Here is a 22284-nt window from a genome sequence, read left to right on the forward strand (position 1 = left end):
TGATTAAATCCAGTAGATGCTTTCATGCCATTGACGGTGCTGGACGACGTCCAATCCTAGTTGTTACTAGGAGGGGCGTCCTTGTATAATGTCCAGGATTTAACTGGGATGCGGTATGGAGGAAAGCAGCCGGTTAATTCCCATGTCACACTGTGAAGGCTGATGACGTAAATATCATAGCAGGCCGATTGTCATGTCCTTTTTCTTCGCAGTATGACAAAAATTGGTAAAGAAACATTGCAATTATCAACCGGCAAACTGGAAGGAAATTAAAATTAAACTGGAAACATCACAAAATTAAATTGTTACTGGATCTTAGAGCTGAGGAAGAGACAGTCCATCATCCGTCTTTGAAAATGTACGGTTTATTTTGCTGCCGATGTGGACCAAAAATGACGTTATGTCCGTGTTATAAAATCCCGTCCCCCGCCCTTCCCGCACAGAGAGCGCCAAGTCGCCAACACGGGATGAGTCTGAAAGTGTCGAACCCGAATAATTCCCGGTACATCTCCTCATGTTTGAAAGCCATGACACGGGTAAATCCAGCGTCACATCACACGGGATTTTAGCGGCATACAAGTCTGAAAGGGGCTTAACGCGACAAGAAAAAAAAAAAGACGAAATGGAATCACGTAAGTCGAGTACGTCGTTACCCAGGGGCTACCTGTACCGCGTCTTATTTTTTCATTTTAATGTATTGTTGTTGTAAATGTATTTTGAAGTAAATTTTGAGTTTAACGTTGAAATCCGACATATGCAGAAATTCATGTAACGTCGCCAGGGTAGAAACCAGTGTTGTTAATCTTACTGAAAAAAAGTAATTAATTATAGTTACAAATTACTTCTCCCAAAAAGTAATTGCGTTAGTAACTCAATTACCTGAATGTAAGAGTAATTAGTTACTTGGCAAAGTAATTGGTGATAATTACTTTTTTTTTCCCTCAAAAAAAAAAAAAAAAAAAAAAAAACATTGGCCACACTATGTGAAGTTTTTTTATGAAGGTTTTTGGTACAATTGGCCTGAGCCCAATTCTTTACCCTAATTTACCCTTTACCCTGAATCAACTGTTAAAAGTTGTTAAAATTGCTCCCATTATTGCATTAGTTCCCTTCTCTCTACTTTCGACATATGAAAGTTTTAAAATTGTTTCATCATTTAAAGATAGATTCAAGTCAAGATTTTGCCGATTTAGAAGTATTTTAGATAAAAAGTTACTTAGGTTCGCTAGGAAGGTTCTCTACAACAGAACCGTAATAAAAGGTCTACTGCTTTAAGATGGCAGCTGTTTACTAACGCATCTAGTGCCGTGTCTGTCATTTTGCATCTAGTTATATCTATATACAGTATATGTGATATCTACCATATCTACCATATCTACCATAACATGATTGCGTAGTTTGTAGGCTATCGGCTACAACAGGTATTATTGGAGCTACCTAGCGTCGCGTTTGCTCGGCGTCACAACTTTCTTGCCTCCTCCCCACTCCTGCTCTGCTCTGTCGTCTCGGTGAGTCCGTCTCCCTCCGACTTTTCGACCAATATAATAACGCATAGTAACGCATACCTTTCCATCCTCAGTAATGGTAACGGCGTTGCCAAGATGAGAAAAGTAATTAATTAGATTACCCACTACTGAAAAAAATAATGCCGTTAGTTACGCCGTTATATTGTAACGCCGTTATTAACGACACTGGTAGAAACGTTCCAGAACTCGTTTGTAACTCGAACATGCCCAGTATAAATATTTAATGCTGCCACAAGGGGGACCAGGAGTGCCATAATGAAATACATAAAAAGCCAAATAAATAAATGTTGAAATAAAATAAGTAAATGTTCAAGTAAATAAATATGACATTGAATAAATAAATAAAAAATGAAATAAAATAGAAATTTAAATAAGTGAATGTTAAAATAGAATAGAAATTTATAGCTAAATATGTATTGAACTGAACGAAGAAATTGCAGTAAAATAAACAAAAATTGAAATGAATAAATATTAAAATATAAGATAATAGAAAGGCAGTATGAGTTATTTATTTCATTGGATATTTAGTTCATTTAATTTTTGTTGTTCCGGGCCTCCATAAACATACATTAAAGTGCACAAAAATGGATAAATACATTATAAAAAATCAACTGTCCAAAATAAAGCATGACTATATACAGTATTAAATGTTTTAGAAAATAGTTCTACTTATTTCATATCTTGCATCAAAGAGAATCTGGCAATATTTATTATGAAAAAAAATGTCCATATGCTCACCTGATGTTTTTCCTGGCATACCTGGCCTGCCAATGTTGCACAACAGGTGGTTAATGTTTGGCATGTCCTCATCAGGAGTTTTCTCCTGCTTCCTAAGCTCTCCGTCCGAGAAGAACCAGTCACACTAGACAAATAAACCAGGAAAGCATCACTGCCAGGTATGAAGCAAAACTCAAACCACGAACAAAGGAAATACAGTGTTACCTCTACTTACAAATTTAAATTTGTTCGAGGACCTGGTGTGTAAGTCGAAATGGTCGTATGTCAAGCGGGATTTTCCCATAAGAATACAATACAATAATCCGATTAATTCATTCCACAGCCCAACATCCTTAATAAATACTGAAATACTGCAGGTACAATTACTAATAGCAATTACACATTGCAAAACAAATAAATGGTAAATACAAAGTGTAATAATCAAAATAATAATAATAACAATAATGAATCGGGTTCTAATGTGGCGGTTGTGTTTTGCATGCTGTTCCCGAATGCACCGTGTGACTGACAAGAGGTATGAATGAGTGGGGAGTTTATACTTTCTCTTTTCATGTTCTGTTGTTGTTGGGGTCGGCTACGGCAGACGGTAGCGGTGTTGTCTTGCACGTTCTGAAATAATTGTTTAAAAACTTGATGAATCTGGTGACTTGCTGATGTTACAATATTAATAATAACAATGATAATGAGTCATCCTCGAGACCGTACACATATTCCGGCCGTATTGTCCAGCCAGTACACTGACGTGCACACCACGCTCATATTTTTCTATAATTTCCTTCTTAAATTTCCACGGTAAGCATTACCTTTTCCCACCACTTGCACTAAAGTTCTTCGGACCCATGTTGATTTTTCTAAGAAGAAAATCTGCTATGCGTCAATCTTGCGGGAAAACAATGAAATCGTGACACAGTCATAAATCGTCGTATTATGAGCATGTCTCATATGTCGAGACAAATGACGAGTCAGATTTTACGTCGGTTGTCGAAGAATCTTATGTCGATGCGATCGTATGTCGAGGTTCAACTGTATAGCCTTTAGATATAAGCTTTAGACAGTCATAAGAGACCCGTATATCTGTAATCCGTTCACTTCAAAGAGCTGTTAAAAAAACCGGGCTCATTTGGCTCTTTTTAGAAAAACAAACAATATATTTATATACTTATTTTGATATACTGTATATTTAAATGTATTATTTATTTTTTTAAAATGTTGGCGTACTTTTTACCTGTTCTGTCCACTTGCTTTGTTTGATACGCAGAATCTAAGGCTAATGCACATATCCGATTTTTTCGTGTTTTTCCGACTCGAGTGAGGCATTAACTTGACGGTCTGAACAGGACAAGTTGCATAGGACTGGACCATTTCAAAATCCAATCTAGGTCACTTTTGTATGTTGTTAAAATCTGATCTGGGCCACATTTTTTCCAGAATTTCTGAATGTCTGAACTGTCAAATCTTCCAAATCATAATTTATGTAGCAATTACATCAGCAATGAGCAAGAGAGGCAGGGAGGTGTGCATTATTAGTGGTTAGCTCCTAGCTTGAACACGGCTTTAGGGAGGAGGCGGGCTTGACCACAGTAAGAAAAATAAAATAAAATGGAAAAAAAATGGATAAGCCTCAGAATGCTCAGTGTTCTTTCTGTGCGCCAAATGACCAATATTTCAACATTGCTTAGATGGCTGAGAGTCGGGGCAAACTGATCGTAGATGTGTGCGTCATGCACGCACAATGCAAACCTGCGTTCTATCAATCAATATAAACTTTGAATATAAGACTAAAGATGAATTATTTATGTCTGTTATTTGTGTCCTCTTTTTGGGAATCAAAATGTATTCACCCTAGAATAACGTAAAGCCAGCATGTGTAGTCATTAGTTTTGATTTTCAGCGCATGCAGGTCAGTTTGCTCAGCATGTGTTGTACTGCGATTAGTGCGCATGCGTTTTAATTGAACAATGAAAATGCAGTCTGAACAGGCACGTCAAAAGAACACATATAGAGAAAAAAATCGCAATTCCTGTGGTCTGAACCTAGCCTAAATGTCTTTTAAGTCTAAAACTAGAGATGGAGCTGAACCGATCCAGAATAGGTATTGCGTCTCGATAATTTCATCAACTCATTTTAATGTAGAATAAATACTTGAATAACTAGTAAAGTAATTAGTTACTTTTTCAGAGAAGTAACTCTAACCAGGGGTGAAAGTGAGCCAGAACGCCCCGGAACGCCGACATACGGTGCTTTGATCCCGAAAATATGACGGCAACTGTCATAACCCTATGTGTAAAGGGTTGGTGGCGGCTTTGGGTGTGGCTGGACTCTTACCTTTTATGACTGAGAAGTAGAGATGTCCGATCACGTCATTTTCAAAGTATCAGAATCGGCAAAAAAATATTTAACGTTACAGACATAATATGTTACACTCATCCAGAGTCTTTAGTTTAGGCTTAAGGTAGGGTTACCAAATTTATCCCGATAACGGCGATAATTATTTTTTTAAAAAATGTATCACGTTAAAATTTTTAACGCAATTAATGCATGCACTGCCCGACCCACTCACGCATTGTCGCGATCAATCAGTAATGGCGCCGTTTTATCTATATAGATCTATATATATCTATGTAAAGGCAGCGTAAAATGAGTAGAGTGAATTTTGGCAGCCTTTGGAGCCTTTTTTTAATTGGCTAAAGCCTTACAATCCCTCTCCCTACAATTAGAAATATAATGGGAAGCAATGTGGGGAAGCAAGGTAAAAATTGATCTTTTTCTTAACACCTTATGTTATTTCCCAACGCAGAGAAGATATATCAATTGGTAGCACTACGCACAGTCATGGTTCCACTTCCCAGCATGCATTTGGGCATGGCTACAGTATCATTTACTGAAAGCTCAACAAATACACTAGATGGCAATATTTAGTCACAATATACAAAGTCACAAGTCTTTCTATACGTGAATCCCTCTCACAGAAAGAATGTTAATAATGTAAATGCCATCTTGAGGATTTATTGTCATAATAAACAATACAGTACGTATGTACTGTATGTTGAATGTATATATTCATCCGAGTTTTATTCATTTTTTTCTTAATGCATTGCCAAAATGTATATGATCTGGAAACATTATCGGGAATGATTGGAATTGAATCGGGAGCAAAAAAAAGCAATCGGATCGGGAAATATAGGGATCGGCAGATACTCAAACTAAAACGATCGGGATCGGATCGGGAGCAAAAAAACATGATGGGAACAACCCTACTGAGAACCAGACGTGTCAGACATGACTTAAGGACAGCTATGCCCTAATTCGGTCCACATCAGGCTGTAAGTTGTTTCAGCTGATGTATGTCAGTGTACGCATTTGTGGTTACGTTTGGCGATACTGTTTGTTTGGTTATGTTTAGAGATTTACTAGGAGAGAAGTGTAAATACGTTAGCATTCGTAGCATCTACGCTAGCGGACTTTATTTTTCAAATTGGGCTAATATAATTTACTAAATTTGTATATTGATTGTATTAGAGGAACGTTTGACGTATATCGAAAAAAAAAAAAAAAAAAACGTAAACGTTGACATTAGCTTCAATTTTAATGTACATCCAATGTTCTTAAATAGTTAAAATTTAGGTTTTGCATTTAGCAAATGTGGGGAAAAATTAGGAGATGGAGGTTGAGGTTACTGCTGTTTTTTATTTTGCAAATCATTAAAAAAAAAAAAAAAAAAAAAAAAACAACTTTGAATGGAAAGCATTATTTTGTTTGTGTGTGTTATAGAATTAACTGTGCCAAAAGCAGTTTTATCAATATTTCAGTGGTTTTAGGTTTGATCACCCCCGACTGCATAGTTTTCATTTCAATATACATAGTAATCATAATTAATGACATACTTATTCAGTATTAAATTTCAAATACACGTTTGTCAATACAAATCCCTGTCGATGTACAACTTTGACAATATTAGACTGACTACTTGTATGGAGAAAAACACCTGTGACCTTTTTGTGACCCGCACTGGTTCCATCATTATTAAATACACATATATATAACAAAGTGCCTTTGGGCTATGTGTAAAAGAACAGCTGTGTAGCTGTGTAAAGTACAGCTGTGTAGCTATGTATAAAAAGTACAACTATGTACTAAAGTACAGTGAGTTCCTTCCTTTGAGAATACAACTGCCTTCGACAATAAAGAGCCTAACCATGATTGGACACGACAATAAAGAGCCTAACCATGATTGGACAGGCAGGGTGTCTCCTGAGATCAGGGGTTGGCCCCTCTGTTCTCATGTGACATATGCCTATAAAGAGCCTAATCCCGCGCCACACTTTAGGGTCGGTCAGAGGATTTCACGCGTAGTCGCTCGGCCGGAGTTCCTTGATCGCTCAAACCAGGAACGTTGTGTGGCCCTCCGTTCATCGTCGACAGGTAAGAGCTTGATTTCAATATCATAGAGGAACTCATTGCACTTTGGTGCGGGGATATTTTAGCTTCGACAACTAATTATCTAGCGCCATTGTTATGTGTGTTGATGTGTTTTTAACTGCTTCGTAAGGGTTTTTGACAATTCAGACCTAGCATTGTAGTTATTCTTGATTTTGTCTTTGCTTGCTTTTGTGGGATTGTAATCAATTAAACTTCATTTATTCATTTATTTGCAATTTCTAATCAATAAACATTGTCTATTAAGCAAAAGTGTGCCTGTTGCTTACTCACTGCGAACCTGCTACGAAATTTCTTTCATCTTCCATAAAAGTGTGATCCGGAAATTTCGTAAAAAAATTTTGTAAAACATTTTGGCGTTGTCGGCAGGATCAATAGTATTTTGATAAATTGACTATTGATTGGAATTGGTCATTGTGATCAAGTAATACTGGGAATTTTATTTAGTCAATTGACTGATTAATTTGAGTAAAATTGGGTGTTGTGGGTGTGTTTAAAGTAATACTGAGTGAGACGTAACAGAATAGCGATGTTTAAGAAATTGTGGAAGTGTAATGTGAAAGAAGCTGATGAGTCGATCGATGGGGTGATCGTAACTCCTGGTTGGGAAAAAGAACCGTGGAATGGAATTGCGTCGTGTTTGTGCGGAAGCGGTGATCGTCCCGATACGTGGATTCGTTAGGGGATTGTACTACACACGACGTCCGATTGTATGTTTTTATGTTTGGTCTGGTGTGAGCCACTGGTACAATGTATGATGACTTTGATTTGTACTGGTAGAATATATGACGACTTTGATTTGTATGACTTTGATTTGTACGACTTTGATTTGTACTGGTAGAATATATGACGACTTTGATTTGTATTTGAAACTGTGCTGTCTTGTATGATAAGTCATTGGAAGATGGTTGTTGTTGTGAGACTGAATGTGAGGCTGCGTTGCGTCATGATTCTTTTTTTTGCGAGGCTCAGGCGTAAATAGCTGACCTGTTTATTACGTGTGGATAATTGTAGTTATTGTCGCGTAACTGATTATGACTTGTTGTGTGGGATCGTGTGTGAATAGCTGACCGTTTATTGCGTGACCATTTATTGCGTATATGGCTGATCGTTTATTGCGCAATATCGGAAAAAAGTAGATGTTTTTCAACATGAGGAGTGCAGCCCTTCGGTGGCCCCTATTTGCAACATGGGGTCCTCGACGGCATCTGCTGGGTTTTTGCCCAAATTGATTATAAGGGGAGGTTGTGATTGCAGCTGGGAATATTCCAGCCTTTCCCTTATATTATTTAGGATAAAATTGAGAAACAAATTGGGAAAACAGGTAAAACAAAAATGAAATGGAATTTCATTAGAGATGAGAATAGATTGTTGAGCTCAATTGAAACTTATGAAATGTTAAGGATAATTAATTTAATTATCAACGAGCTCGTGGATTTAGACATTGGTTTAGACATTTGATAAAAATGCCTGAGGTGAGGAGTGTGCATGCTTAAGGAATTGAGGATACTAAATATTGTCTAGGCTTATGGCTTTTGGATCACATGCTGATGGAATTTGGCTGTCTTTGTTCGGCTGTGACCTCAGTGGCTAATAGACAATTCTAGATTTCGTCGTCACGTGACAATTATAACGAGTTTGACTACGATTTCGACTTTTCGATGTTAGCCATTGAAACGAGCACTTTAATTCCCGCGATACCTAAGGTAGTTTCAACTGGACTAGGACTTAGATGTCCCAAGGGACACTACGGGCACATTTTACCTAGGTCTGGATTGTCACTTAAAGGGGTAACCATACTTGCGGGAGTCATCGATGCCGATTTTCAGGGAAAATTGGGGGTTGTAATGTACAATTTGACCCCTGAACCGTTCATTGTGAAATCCGGCGATAAAATTGCACAACATTTAGCAAGGGAATGTGAATGGGGTGTAGGTTCAACTCCCCCTTTTAATTGGACGATTGCCAAAAGATATCTATTCAGTGGAATAGATCATTGGAATGGACAAACTTCGGAGCGCCCAATCTTTGTCCATTCCGAAGTGTTTTGTTCTGTTTTCTTTTTCAGCCTGGTGATTGATGTGGAGACGGTGGATTGGAACACCTGCGGGAAGATTGCAGCGGTACTGCGTTCCTCCGCATCGAAGGTGGTGTCGGATCCTGGGCCACATCCTCTGTGCTATGGTGGAGGAAGAACGTCGACTCTCTGGGGAGTCCATTGCCGTTTCTGGCGATACCGACTCTCTGTGGAGCTCATTGCGGTTTACGTGTCCTGCCAGAGGGAGGCTGCAGGGTAGACATCACTTCCCCCTGCTCCATATATAGGGGAGCCGATCCAATCGGAAATGCCGTTTTAATGCACTGAATATGACTGTGTGTAATTTACAGATACTTAACATGAAATTACAGAAAGAAAGGTTCCTAAGGGTGGTCACATAATGTGGTTGCAAATGACTATAACTGAACCCTTATTAGTTTGCAGATATCATGTTTTGCCTGTAATTACAACTAATGCTTATTATTTTGTGAGACCTCAAGGGGAATGGTTTAGCCCACAAACCAATCCTACTTATGACCTAAGCGGATGCGACACATCGGATAAAGGTATGGCATGTATGAAACAAGTAATGTATCAAGGAGCATGTTTTAACGCGACACAGGCATTATGTGATTGGTACTATGAAACCACACCCACAGTTGCCTAAAACACCGTTTTCGGGTTGTCTTGACAATGTGGAGTTTTTCATTTGGAATAACCAGACCTATAAATTGCACTAAGGTTAGAACCTTAGTTGGTACTTACTTACTTGGTACTGCCCCCCGCATTCCCACTGCAGAAATCCCTTGCAGCACCCCAATAACGATGCTGTAGGAGACGCTCGAGACTCCCCAGCGGCCGAAGGGCCGTCTGGGAGGTACTTGTGTAACGCTTCCCACGTGGGTATGGAAGGCTGGAGAGCTAAGGACGGGTAAGATCCCTCTAAAACCTGGGACAACCTAAGGCAAGCCCAGTCACGATTACCTGGCACAACTCCTGACTATAACAGGCGGGTATGGAAGGCTGGATAGCCCATGACGGGTAAGATCCCTCCTCCTAACCTTGGGACAACCTAAGGCAGGCACAGTCACGATTGCCCGGCCTCAGTCCCCTGCATGTGCGGCCTGGTACCGCCAGTGCAGATGGAGGAACAGGGACTGGACAGGAGAAGCTGATGTGCGGCGTGGGGATGCACAGCATTACGTTGACCCGCTGGCATGTCATCGAAACAGATGAGTTAGCTTACAGATGAAGCATTAACAGCTGCTAACAGGAAATACGCTGCGCAGTGGGGGAGCTGGGCCCAGTTCGTTCTGAAACCATTGTCTTTTAGCGATTGAGGAACACAGGTCTAACGTTTCCAAGCTTAAGGTGTCCACATTGATAGCTCAAAATGAAGTGGTACATGCAGCCAAGGAAATTGAGCAGGAGTCTGCTCATCATTGGTGGGATATATTTACTGGGATGTCTATGACAGCAAGACAATATTTTGTACCTCCGATGTTTATATGTAATCATTAAGTATACTGACTGCTTTGAATGTGTTTTTTGCTATGTCCGAAAGGTAAAGCGGTCGCTAACTAATGAAATGTATAATTTGGCCTATCAATGAGAATACAATCGGTAGATATGTGAATTGACTTCGCACCAGGGTATTAAGGGAATGATGGTGACCCAATGCGGGTCAAAGGGTGGAATGTATGGAGAAAAACACCTGTGACCTTTTTGTGACCCGCACTGGTTCCATCATTATTAAATACACATATATATAACAAAGTGCCTTTGGGCTATGTGTAAAAGAACAGCTGTGTAGCTGTGTAATCATTATGTATAAAAGTACAGCTGTGTAGCTATGTATAAAAAGTACAACTATGTACTAAAGTACAGTGAGTTCCTTCCTTTGAGAATACAACTGCCTTCGACAATAAAGAGCCTAACCATGATTGGACACGACAATAAAGAGCCTAACCATGATTGGACAGGCAGGGTGTCTCCTGAGATCAGGGGTTTGCCCCTCTGTTCTCATGTGACATATGCCTATAAAGAGCCTAATCCCGCGCCACACTTTAGGGTCGGTCAGAGGATTTCACGCGTAGTCGCTCGCCCGGAGTTCCTTGATCGTTCAAACCAGGAACGTTGTGTGGCCCTCCGTTCATTGTCGACAGGTAAGAGCTTGATTTCAATATCATAGAGGAACTCATTGCGCTTTGGTGCGGTGATATTTTAGCTTCGACAACTAATTATCTAGCGCCATTGTTATGTGTGTTGATGTGTTTTTAACTGCTTCGTAAGGGTTTTTGACAATTCAGACCTAGCGTTGTAGTTATTCTTGATTTTGTTTTTGCTTGCTTTTGTGGGATTGTAATCAATTAAACTTCATTTATTCATTTATTTGCAATTTCTAATCAATAAACATTGTCTATTAAGCAAAAGTGTGCCTGTTGCTTACTCACTGCGAACCTGCTACGAAATTTCTTTCATCTTCCATAAAAGTGTGATCCGGAAATTTCGTAAAATTTTGTAAAACACTACTTTAATAGTAAATAGCAAATTGCCCAAAAGTGCCCAAAAAGCAGGTACTAGAGAAAGTGTCACAGCTAAATTTCATAGTTTTTGCCCTGCGCCATCAATTATGTAGACAAAGCATGGCGGAAATTGTGCTGATCCTTTTGAGATGAAAATGGCTAAATAAGATTAAATCAAGCAGACTAAAACATAATGTACCTTGACGGATTATCTTCAGTGACAATGTTTTACTAACATCAGATGTCAACCAGCATGCAGGTGATTAATTTGACAAATTTTACTGGCATTTATGTTGCAATAGTTGAGGAAGTTATAATTCTTACGTGTAGGATTAGTGTCTCCACTATTTTGTAGCGGTCTGGCATATGGGTCACCATATCTGTCATGTTGTCTTCTGATGTTCTCACCAGAGTCGGACCAAAAACCAGAGCAAGGTTTCTTGGTTCCATCTGAAAATTAGACATGAAAAAAAAAAAAAAAATCATCCTTTCTTGATACTTACAAATAAGACTGTATAGTTTAAAATCTCATCTGAAAATTCCATCACAATATACAGTATGCGGTGGTACCTTATTCTTTTCAGAGTAATCTGCCACCCTTTTTAGATGACACACCAAAAACTTGAGGGTGTGGTAATAGTGATCTGGCAGTTCTTGAATCTGCGAGGAGACAAGACATTTTAGACACTGTCTGATCCATCCATCGATCCATTCGTCACACTGTTGTGGGATCAGGTCTTGGCTTCAGCAGCCTCAGAAGGAAGCTTGGATTTCACTCTATACCGCCGCTTTGTCTACCTCGTGGTCGCTCTGCAGCTGGTGTGCACTCGCTGCTTGACTTTACCGGCCGCGTTTTACTGCGTTAACGCGTCGCGGACGCTGACGTGCCGCAGGTGCACTGGGTATAAAACCAGGTTAAGACTTGTGGGTACACCTTCCCAATGTAGCAACCATGACTTTACCTATTTTACTCACGCAGAATTCACGAACTATGTAAATTCACGGTTACCACTCGGAAGGTGTACCCACAATTTTTTGCGCAATTCCCAGGTGCAAAGACTTACCTAACCTAACCTAACCTAACCTAACCTAACCTAACCTAACCTAACCTAACCTAACCTAACCTAACCTAACCTAACCTAACCTAACCTAACTAACCTAGCCTAACCTCTAAAGTGCAAGGGGCTTAGCCTTGAACTTATTTCACTGTTATTTTTCATGTAAAATTTTGCGAATCGACGCCTAAGTATCGAAATACTTTGTGTTGAACCTGTGTGCTTTTGACTCAATAGCTTGCCACAATTTTTTATATTGTGAAAATAACCCTACACCGCATATTGTAAAGCATTTTGCCTCACTCTGGTTGCACTGGTAGTGCTCCAAATCAGTTAAAACAGTCCAGTAAATGCGTCTGGGTGCAATGCCTTGAGCCATTGGAGTGACAAAGCTTGTCGCTTTGACAACCGTCAGGAAGGCGGAGCTTTTGCAAAAGGTCAATTAGAACTTCTTAAACTCGCACCTGAGGTCAAGTTGTTTCCCTGCCAGAGGGGATATTCAACTTCCCAAGAACCATCTTCTGAGCATGCTAAGCTTGTTATACTACAGCAGTAACAATCTTCAACGACACATCTTAATAATTACAGTAATCCCTCGCTACTTCGGGCCCTCAGTCCATCACAGATTTTTTTTCCAATAAAAAAAATAAATAAATAAATACAGTATTTTATAGAGATTTCCAGATTCGATCACGTACAGCCTCTCACTCTCCCTCCTGCTGCTTCTCTTGCTCAGCAGGCAGCTGGAGTTTGCTTGTTAAAGTTAACGAAGAGTGATAGGGGAGCTGCTTTGCTATTGGAAGAAAAGCTTGGTAGTGCTATCTTCAAAGCCGCAGATCTGTCAGTCATCGTTTATCTTGTTAAACATTAGTGGTAGGGTGCTGTGGTAACTCATTGTGTAAGTGACGAGAGGCTGATCTCAGCGGCGTGAGTGGATTTGTGAGGACTCATTCAATGAAGCATTTAATAAAGACAAGCTTTCTGCTACGCTATTTTTGTTTAAAAATAATTTGTGGGACAGTAACATGTTTACAACTTTTTTTTTTTTTTAAAATAAAAAACATGTCCTTTATGTATCTCCAGTGCTAAATCTGAATACACACCCTAAAAAAATATGTATTCATATATATTTTTACTGTAAATAAGCTCTGCCTGTAATTTTTTGAACTGAATACCAGTTTTTTCATAGTCTTCAGGCGGTCCCTTGTGTCCTCTATCCGGTTGGCATCAATGAAGTGACTGTATTTCTCTGCAAAAGATACAATGGGATTTTTTTTATCTCAGAAAACCTTTAAATGGTTAACTTTCACAATCATGCTATCTCTGAATGTGTTCACGCACCGTCAGTAAACAGTGGCTCAGGCAGTTTTCGGAAGAAAGATTTCAGTAAGCTGCTGATTACATTCAAGTCCTGCCATCTCTGCAGAGAAAGAAGTCAAAGGGATTCTTTTTTTTTCTTTTTTTTTTTTTTTTTGCTGCCAACTTTGAAAAATTAGCTACAGGCACAAAATGATGAGACTTGTAAAACTTTTCATTAATTCAAAATGTACTACACACCTCCTCAGCAGTGTTGATGTCAAAACCCTTATTGAGGTGTTCCTGCAGGTTGGACACCATGGCATTGTTTCCTGGCACCCGATAAATTCCAGTGTATTCTAGACCTGTTGCCTCAACCACACTGCAACACATCTCTACAATCTGGGGGACAAACTGGAAGGACAAGTGACATTTTTGGGAAAAAAACGTTTATGATGAGAAGTGTTGTATGTACTATGTAATATCCATCCATCCATCCATTTTCAGTACCGCTTAACCTTGTCAGGTTCGCGGGATGTTGACTTCTGACAAAAGGCGGAGTACACTCTAAAACTGGTCGTCAGTCGTAGGGCACACTCAGAGAAAGACAGTGTTGTTAATCTTACTTTAAAATAAAATTTAGTTGCCGTTACAAATGCTTTCTCCCAAAAAGTAATTGAATTAGTAACTCAGTTAACTCCTTGTAAGAGTAATTAGTTACTTAGCAAAGTAACTGACATTACTTTTCACGTTCTACACGTAACTACATTATACATTTTATAACATCTTTCACATCAAAGATGTTTATATTAACTGATTGAAATTAACTTTTTTCATAAAAAAAATAAAAATAAAAAAAAAAAAGCTTAGGTCACACTTTTTATTTTTTCTAAATTTCAACTATGTAAGAGTGTAACGGAATTAAAACTTTAACTTTCAAATGCTTTGAGAAAAAAAAGCCTTTTTGTCTTTCCCGTTGTACTGAACCCGCACCGAACTGTGACCCCTGTACTAATGTATATACTGAACCGTGACTTGTGTGTATCTTCACACCTTAATATATATACAGAAGTAGGGTGACCATATTTCGTTTCCAAAAAATCCAGCTTAAAAAGCTCTTTTCTCTTTCCAGTGAAATAATGTAAAACCAACCGCAGCCTCACAACAATACTAATTCAACAACAACAACAACAACAATGTCAATTTAGTCTTTTTTTTTTTTTTTTGGGTGTGTGTTTTAGCACTTATGGGGACGAAGGAACACTCCTCTGACATCTTTTTTCTCTGTTACTGAGCACACTGCACAGCAGAACCAGCCAATGGGCAGACTCACTGGAAACATGTCACAGGCAGCACAGTAACGTAGTATTGTGTGCAACGCATCAGTCAATTTCAACAAACGCTAATCGGTCCCATGAACAACAATGAAAACTGGACATTTTTATGAATTAGAAGTTGCTGGGGAAAGGAAAGTCTGGGCCTCCCAGCTTAAGCTGCTGCCCCCGCGACCCGACCCCGGATTAACCGGTATATGATGGATGGAATATTCGTTTAAAAATAACAACATTTGCTGACAACATTTGTTAAAGTAAACATCAATGTTATCTTCTAGTATACTAGTATATTGCGAGACATAATATCATAATCAGTGTTCGCCGGTGGGCTTACTTTATGGCTTGCAGCTGGCTGACAATTCTCAAGGCGTACCCCAAAAGCCTTTGGATTGCACATCTGCTTGGACTTCTTCATTATATTGATACCCCATGGTGTCTTGTTGTCAACTGCATTCCAGACAACACAGACAGGTTTACGTCATTCAAGACTAGTAGCAACATAAGCAATATCCCCTTGTATGCATAGATGTGTTCAGTTGTTTTGACTATAAATAAGAACAAAGCGATTTTTGTACCCACCACTTTTCGATGATCGATTTGCTAAGGCATTGTCATTCTTAGCCAAGAGGAAAGGAGCCATCATACGGTGGGTTTTAAGGGAGGAATCGGGTTTGTTACCTGTAAGACTACGAGAAATAATAAAAATGAACAAATAGAAAGTACAAATTGATGATTTAAAAAAAAAATCTAATTCAAGAACCAAGATTGCCTTCAATGGTTGCTGTTTTGACTGCTACGTTGTAAGGAATATACAGTGGTACCTTGACATACTGTACGATCTCATTAACATACAATGGTACCTCTACATACAAAGTCGATTCGTTCCAGGACCTTGTTTGTAAGTCGAAATGGTCATATGTTGAGCAGGATTTTCCCATAAGAATACATTATAATTCCATTAATTCGTTCCACGGCCCAAACATACGCTAAATCCTTGATAAATACTTCTGTTACTATTGCAAATAGCAATTACAAAGAGCAAAACAAATTATGAATAAAAATTAGAATAATACCTTACTGGCCCGAATATAAGATGGCCCTGATTATAAGACGACCCCCTCTTTTTCAAGACTCAAGTTTGAAAAAAGACTTTTTGAACACCAAATGAATTTTTGTACAGAAAATACAGTACATCCGAAACAAATGATTATAACAATATATTTGAGAGAAAAAGCATGTTATTTCGCCTCATTCAAATCTTAATATCTGAACATTTAATTATGTAAACTAAAGTGCAATCACATTTGTAAATGAATAGCTGCTGGTTTTTGAAATGTAAATAAACCAATCTATTGTGATAAAACAACAAAATTGCAATAACTGCATTAACCTTCAAAGTGAAGTCTGACTGTAACTGTAGTCTTGAAACAAATCTGAATAAGGAAAAACATTGCAATAAAACAATGCAAACTGGTTAAATTTGAGAGTAGCTGAGATCTATCATGACAGAACATCACTTCAATGATATCTGGCGCCATCTAGCGGCGTGAATGGGTATAATGTCTAGACCTTGAATATAAGACGACCCCCACTTTTTCAGTCTTATTTCAAAGCAAAAAACACCGTCTTATATTTGGGCCAATACGGTAATAATATAATAATAGTAACGATAATCTAACCTGTAATAATGGAATGAATTGGGTTCTAATGTGGCGGTCATTTTTTTGCGGTACCTGAACGCGCCACGGGGCTGATGTGACAGTGAGCAAGAGAGCACGTTTCTATTTTACTTTCTGTTTTGATGCTGGCGTCAACATCAACAGACACTAGGTGTGATATGTAGTACAAGTTGATAGAATAAATTATTAGAAACTTGACGAAGCTGGCGATTTCTTTGGTGATGTTACCACAATAAGAATTGTCACCTTAACTTATACGGAGGTCGGAGGAGGACCGTCGAGATCATCATTCTACAACTGTACTGTCGACCCAGTTCACGGATGCAAACACCATGCTCATATGTATGTTGCCATCATTTACGTCTTCATTTCAATGGAAAGCGTCACCTTTTCTTTTTTTCCCCCACCTGCACTAACCTTCTTGGAACCAGTGCTAATTTCTCTCAAAAGAAATCCAAAGTGTGCCCGTCTTCCGGCAAAACAAAGAAACTGCGGCACTGTCATAAATTGTTGTACTTCGAGCATGTTGTCGGATGTAGAAAAAAAATGCGAGTCAAATTTTACATCGGATTTCGAAAAGATCATGTGGCAAAGCGATCGTATGTCGAGGTACCACTGTTCACTCCTTTCGAAATCCGAAAATTTGACTTGTCATTTGTCTCAACAAAGGACAACATGCTTGAAATACGACAATTTACGACAGCGTCACAACTTCATTGTTTTACGGCAAGACGGACGCACGGTGGATTTCTTGGGAGAGAAATGAACATGGGTCCCATGAAGTTTACTGCAGGTGGCGAAAAAGGTGATGCTTACCATTGAAATTAAGATGGCTATGACAGAACAATATGAGCGTGGGGTGCGCGTCAGTGATCGACAATACAGCGCGCACATAGTATAGCACTTGCAAGAATTGGCAGTGGAAATTAGCTTCAGTAAATCAGCACAGAAGTCAAGCTCACTTTTTACTGTTTCTTTTTCTCCGCGCAAACGCATGTCCTACCAGTAACCCACCAATGGGAGCTTCACGTTGCCACATCAAACGCACCAAGAGGAGAGTCGCGCTGATGATAAATGCAGCACTTCCTATTGACGCTACACAGCTTCAGGAAGAATGTCTTTTCCTTTAGTCATTTTAAAATACAGTATATTGTTTGGAGATACACAAGCACTGTACATCCCTAGATACTGACCTGTATACATTTTGTTTTGTGTAAATTTCAATAAAATATAGTTAAAATTAGATGCTTAATACTTTTATAAACAGTATTTACTTTGAAAGACCGAATATTGCTGCCACTCTATTTCCTGCTTGTTGCGTACTAAACAGAAGGGTTTGATCCGGCCGGAGGTTGAGGGACCAGAAAACAGACCTCGTCCATATTTTAGTTTGACGGACCGGAGAGGCCGATCCGGATCGGAGCTGAGCGGATCATGTGGACCACCTCATATTGACTACAATACAAACGTATTTGTTGGGTCATTCGGAACGGAACTGAGCGTAGCGCAGCGGACCCTGTGGGATTCCGGGGTTATAATGTATTCCTTTGGGAAAATCCCGCTTGCCATACGACCATTTCGACTTACAAACCAGTTCCTGGAACTAATTAAATTCCTATGTGGAAGTACACCTGTACTGTCTAAAATCTGGCATACGGAAGTTGGCCCGTACCAAAAATATCAGTCTAAATCTTTCACTTGAAGTCTTAAATGTCCACAAAAACACATAGGACAGCTCCATAATTCTCCATGCGGCCGGTAACTGTAGATTTATTGCCATTTATTAACATATAACTACGTATAACCATACATATTCATGCTTTGCGTTTCTGTTACTGTCTTCAGGTTCATAAAGTGCCTGTTCTCCTTTCTGTAAACATTTGAACTCTTCTCGTCAAAGATATAATAAGGGGGACATAGGAATGTATTGTTTACGCTTTATATTTTTCCACCGCCTATGATTCCACTGTTCAGCCCAGGAGGTTGGGATGAACTTGCTCATTTGCATAGGAACAAGATAAACTCTGCCCCACTCAGTGTTCGGGGTTCGTCGGTCCGTGTCCTGTTAGGCCATTCTTTTTATCTTTAATTTTGAAAAACAAAAAACGGAAAATGAGCCCAATACTGTTTTTTGTTTTTATGTGTGTTAGCAAAAAACGATAAATGAATTGTCTCTTGTTCTCCGATTAAAAATTGGTAATTCAATAACAGAAAACAAGCCTTAATCCGTTTTTTTAATGTCAGTTTATTGAACTGAAGTCAAAAAACAAAATACACCCAATATTTGTTTTCCGCCGTGTTCGCTTTTACAATGAGTCTTGACCCGAAGACGATGTTCTTCTTCAACTAGACATACAAGACCCTGCTGCATCTGTATAATACCGTAACTTTTGGACTATTGGGCGCCCCTGATTACAAGTACATTTTTAAAGAAAAAACCCTTATGTACATACTTAAGCCTCTCCTGTCTATAAGCCGCATGTGCCCAAATAGTAACATGCGATATTTACAAAGAAATAGTTTTCTAAATTTTAATAACATACCTTAACTTTTCTTTCCAAACAGCGCCAGCAACACGGCAGTACAGCACTAACAGGGCTGGTTATTAGAAACATAAAAGTCTTTGTTAGCCATCTTCATCTTCCTCCTGTGCACTTAAACCTCAGTGTTGGGTATGAATAGGCTCAGATACACTTCGCCACGCACCTCCTCAGTCTCTCTTTCGTTGTCACTTTCAATGTCTCACATAATGAGGCAAATTCAATCCTGAGCTTGTGTCGTTCTCTTTGCCACCACCAGCTTTTCGAAACCCGTTGGTGATGTTGGATTTTTTTCACACCGCTCCACACTGTCAGGATCCACTGGCAGACTTGTGCAAAGGTTGTTCTTCACATGTGGCCAGTTTTGGTAAACGATCTCTCGCCGCTTATCATCCAATCCTCCAATTCAACTCGTTCAACACATTTTCCATGATACGGGTCTGCTACTTTTATTCATACACAAAGTTAAATTACCGGTAATAGTGCAAACTAGCGTCTTCCTTGACACATATATATCACGTATCTCACTCTTACATTTTATGCTCAAGGGCCCCTGCCGTCCTAGAAAAATCGATAAATTGGCCGCATCATTGCACACACCGCAGGATTCAAAATGAGGGAAAAAAGTAGCGGCTCGTAGTCCGGAAATTACGGTAGTAATTTATAAGAAGAACATCGTCTTCCGGGTCATGGCTCATTGTAAAAGCGAACATCGTAAAAAACACAAATATTGGACATATTTTGTTTTTCGACGTCAGTTTAATAAACTGATTTTGGAAAAACGGATTAAGGCTCGTTTTTCGTTATTGAATTAGCAGTTTTTAATTGGGAAACGGGAGACGATTCATTTCTCATTTTTTGTTAACACACATAAAAACAAAAAACGGAATTGTGCACGTTTTCCGTTTTTTTTCCCCCTCCAAAATTAGAAGGAAAAACGAATGGCCAAAAGGTACATGGACAGCCGTCCCCTGGAGAAGAAGCCTTTTCCTCAGATTCCACCTCTGATGGGGTACCTGAGGCCCGGGCTGGTTTACAATTGGACTTTCTAAAATGGTTTTTATTATTCGTATTATTGCTTTCTTTTCTTTCTTTCATTTTAGATTTGATCAGTCCTTCTCAAATAGTCATGGACGCACTCACAAAATACAGAAGATATGAAGTTCATGATGTGCATTCTTTCTTCGAGCTATAATTACTTCCAAAGAATAAGCAACAGTTTTGATCAACTAATGAGTTTCTGTCCTAACCTCTGTTTTCTGTAGTCATTCAGCTTCTTGTTGATAAGAGCCTGCCTTGAGGAACCAATATCCTTGAATAAATGAAAAGAATCAGTTCAATAACCGAACAAGCCATCTTTTGGTTAACATTCCAAGATCATAATTTGTCCTAATCTGACCTCATTGTCAATTTTGCTGTTTTCGCAGATAATCTTGATCCATGCCAACATCTCCTCCCTGTTTTCAGCTTGGAGCAGATACTCAGAGAAGTCCTGTGTCATCAGTCTCAGGGTGTGCTTGCGCTTTGTTTCACTATAAGCAATGTCGATCAGGCAGCCACGAATGTTGAGAGGAGGATACTCATCCAGACCTGAACCGGGCCTTGATTCATATAGAACAGCCTCCCTTTTGTCTTTATAGATGAAAAGCGTATGGGAACGAAGTACAAAAAAGAGGCGCTTCCAAGGCCGCATGGTGCCAGCAACTTTCTAAAGTGGGGAGAAAAATAAGCAGTTAAGCACCTGTATTTATTTGGCTTTCAAATTCTTTTGACTGTCAGAGTGTATTTGCAAAATCTCAAGTGCCATCGTTAAAAAGCTGGGTAAAACTTTATTTGAACTCAGTGCCATAAGACTGGCCATCGGGGGTACGGGGCACTTTCAGGTGGGCCGACACATATTTCTGGGCCGGTGACGCTGTTTAATATAAACCAAAAAAGTTTCTTGACCATGGCACGCGGCCCATTCGTTAGTCCAATTTTTGTCAGTCCAATGAAATATCTGAGCTCCCTGCTCACCCCTGCGCCTTATTCATGCAGGCCAAAAGCCTTGTGTGAGAGGAAGAGGACCAGGCGTCGTCAGTTAAGAGTATTCGGTGAGACATTAAAATATATTGCTGTTTGAAATGGTATAAAATATATTTTCCATTTTAAAGGAAAAGAAATGTAATTATCATTTTGTGTTTTGGAAAATGTATAACACAGTATTGCATGAAAAAATGCTTTTGAGAGCCTAACATTTTTGTGTTATGGAAATGTCATTTATTGCATACAAAATGCTTTGTAAATGACTAGAAGTATATTCTTGAGTGTTTACACTCAGTAGTGTTTGAAAAGTTGTGCAACAAAAATGAAACTGAAACATTGAAACTGAAAAGACTGTAACCCAAGACCTGTGTTAAATACAGGTCAGGTTTTTTTTTCTGATTGGAAAAAAAAAGAAAGATCATCAGATTGGATTCAACGATGGCGAGCTAACCCAGAGTGATTGAAGAACCAAGAACATCGATAATTCTGGAATAACAGACGGACTGTCTGTCCGGTAGGATTGTATCAGTCATCAGACTGATACATACATTTTTTTTTCTTCGAAAAGAGTGCACTCCAACGAACATTTGGGAAAATCTATTGAGATAGAAAAAACTGAGACATTTAATTAGTTGCCACTGCAACTAATGTTGGACAAATTTTGACTTTGACAAAACAATTGACTGAGACTCAAGACTATTTTTTCTATTTTTTTCCGTTTGTTGTCATTAATACTTAATTGTGTGTTAAATTGTTGAAAACTGTTTTTTTATATTGTTCATTAAAAATCTACAAAAAAGCATTCCAATTGCCTAAACCTGATGTTTGATGTGGTTATCGTGTCCAAACCAAATAAACCGAACCTAGATTGCAGCTCCTATCGGTATACATACAGAAGGGTATGGATAGGGGCTACATCTTGTTTGGTTCAAAAATATTGCTCAACTCTGAAAGTGAGAGCGCCACGCCATCCACTGAGTGGATATGCAATTTCACTTACTTTTAGTAAAGTATGTTTCCCGAGGTCATATGCCCCAGCCCCCCCGGCAGGGGGCGGCCCTCTATTGGTGAAAGACTGCGGTAATGCGGTG

General features: G+C 39.0%; 1 protein-coding gene across 3 annotated transcripts in view; it reads right to left on the reverse strand.

The window, feature by feature from the left end:
- The window catches only part of LOC130909364 (rho GTPase-activating protein 23-like), a 110207-nt gene that overhangs the window by 16310 nt on the left and 71613 nt on the right, over nucleotides 1–22284 (reverse strand). For all 3 annotated transcript variants that reach the window (XM_057825722.1, XM_057825723.1, XM_057825724.1), the window contains 10 exons: nucleotides 20568–20876; nucleotides 20419–20480; nucleotides 15529–15635; nucleotides 15284–15396; nucleotides 13877–14029; nucleotides 13661–13739; nucleotides 13495–13568; nucleotides 11835–11924; nucleotides 11589–11714; nucleotides 2265–2388 (listed from right to left, as the gene is read on the reverse strand). In XM_057825722.1, coding sequence (XP_057681705.1) covers nucleotides 2265–2388; nucleotides 11589–11714; nucleotides 11835–11924; nucleotides 13495–13568; nucleotides 13661–13739; nucleotides 13877–14029; nucleotides 15284–15396; nucleotides 15529–15635; nucleotides 20419–20480; nucleotides 20568–20876 — 1237 coding nt within the window. The remainder of the gene's footprint in view (nucleotides 1–2264; nucleotides 2389–11588; nucleotides 11715–11834; nucleotides 11925–13494; nucleotides 13569–13660; nucleotides 13740–13876; nucleotides 14030–15283; nucleotides 15397–15528; nucleotides 15636–20418; nucleotides 20481–20567; nucleotides 20877–22284) is intronic.

This window comes from Corythoichthys intestinalis, chromosome 21 (assembly GCF_030265065.1).
Source record: "Corythoichthys intestinalis isolate RoL2023-P3 chromosome 21, ASM3026506v1, whole genome shotgun sequence".
NCBI classification, from domain to species: Eukaryota; Metazoa; Chordata; class Actinopteri; order Syngnathiformes; family Syngnathidae; genus Corythoichthys; species Corythoichthys intestinalis.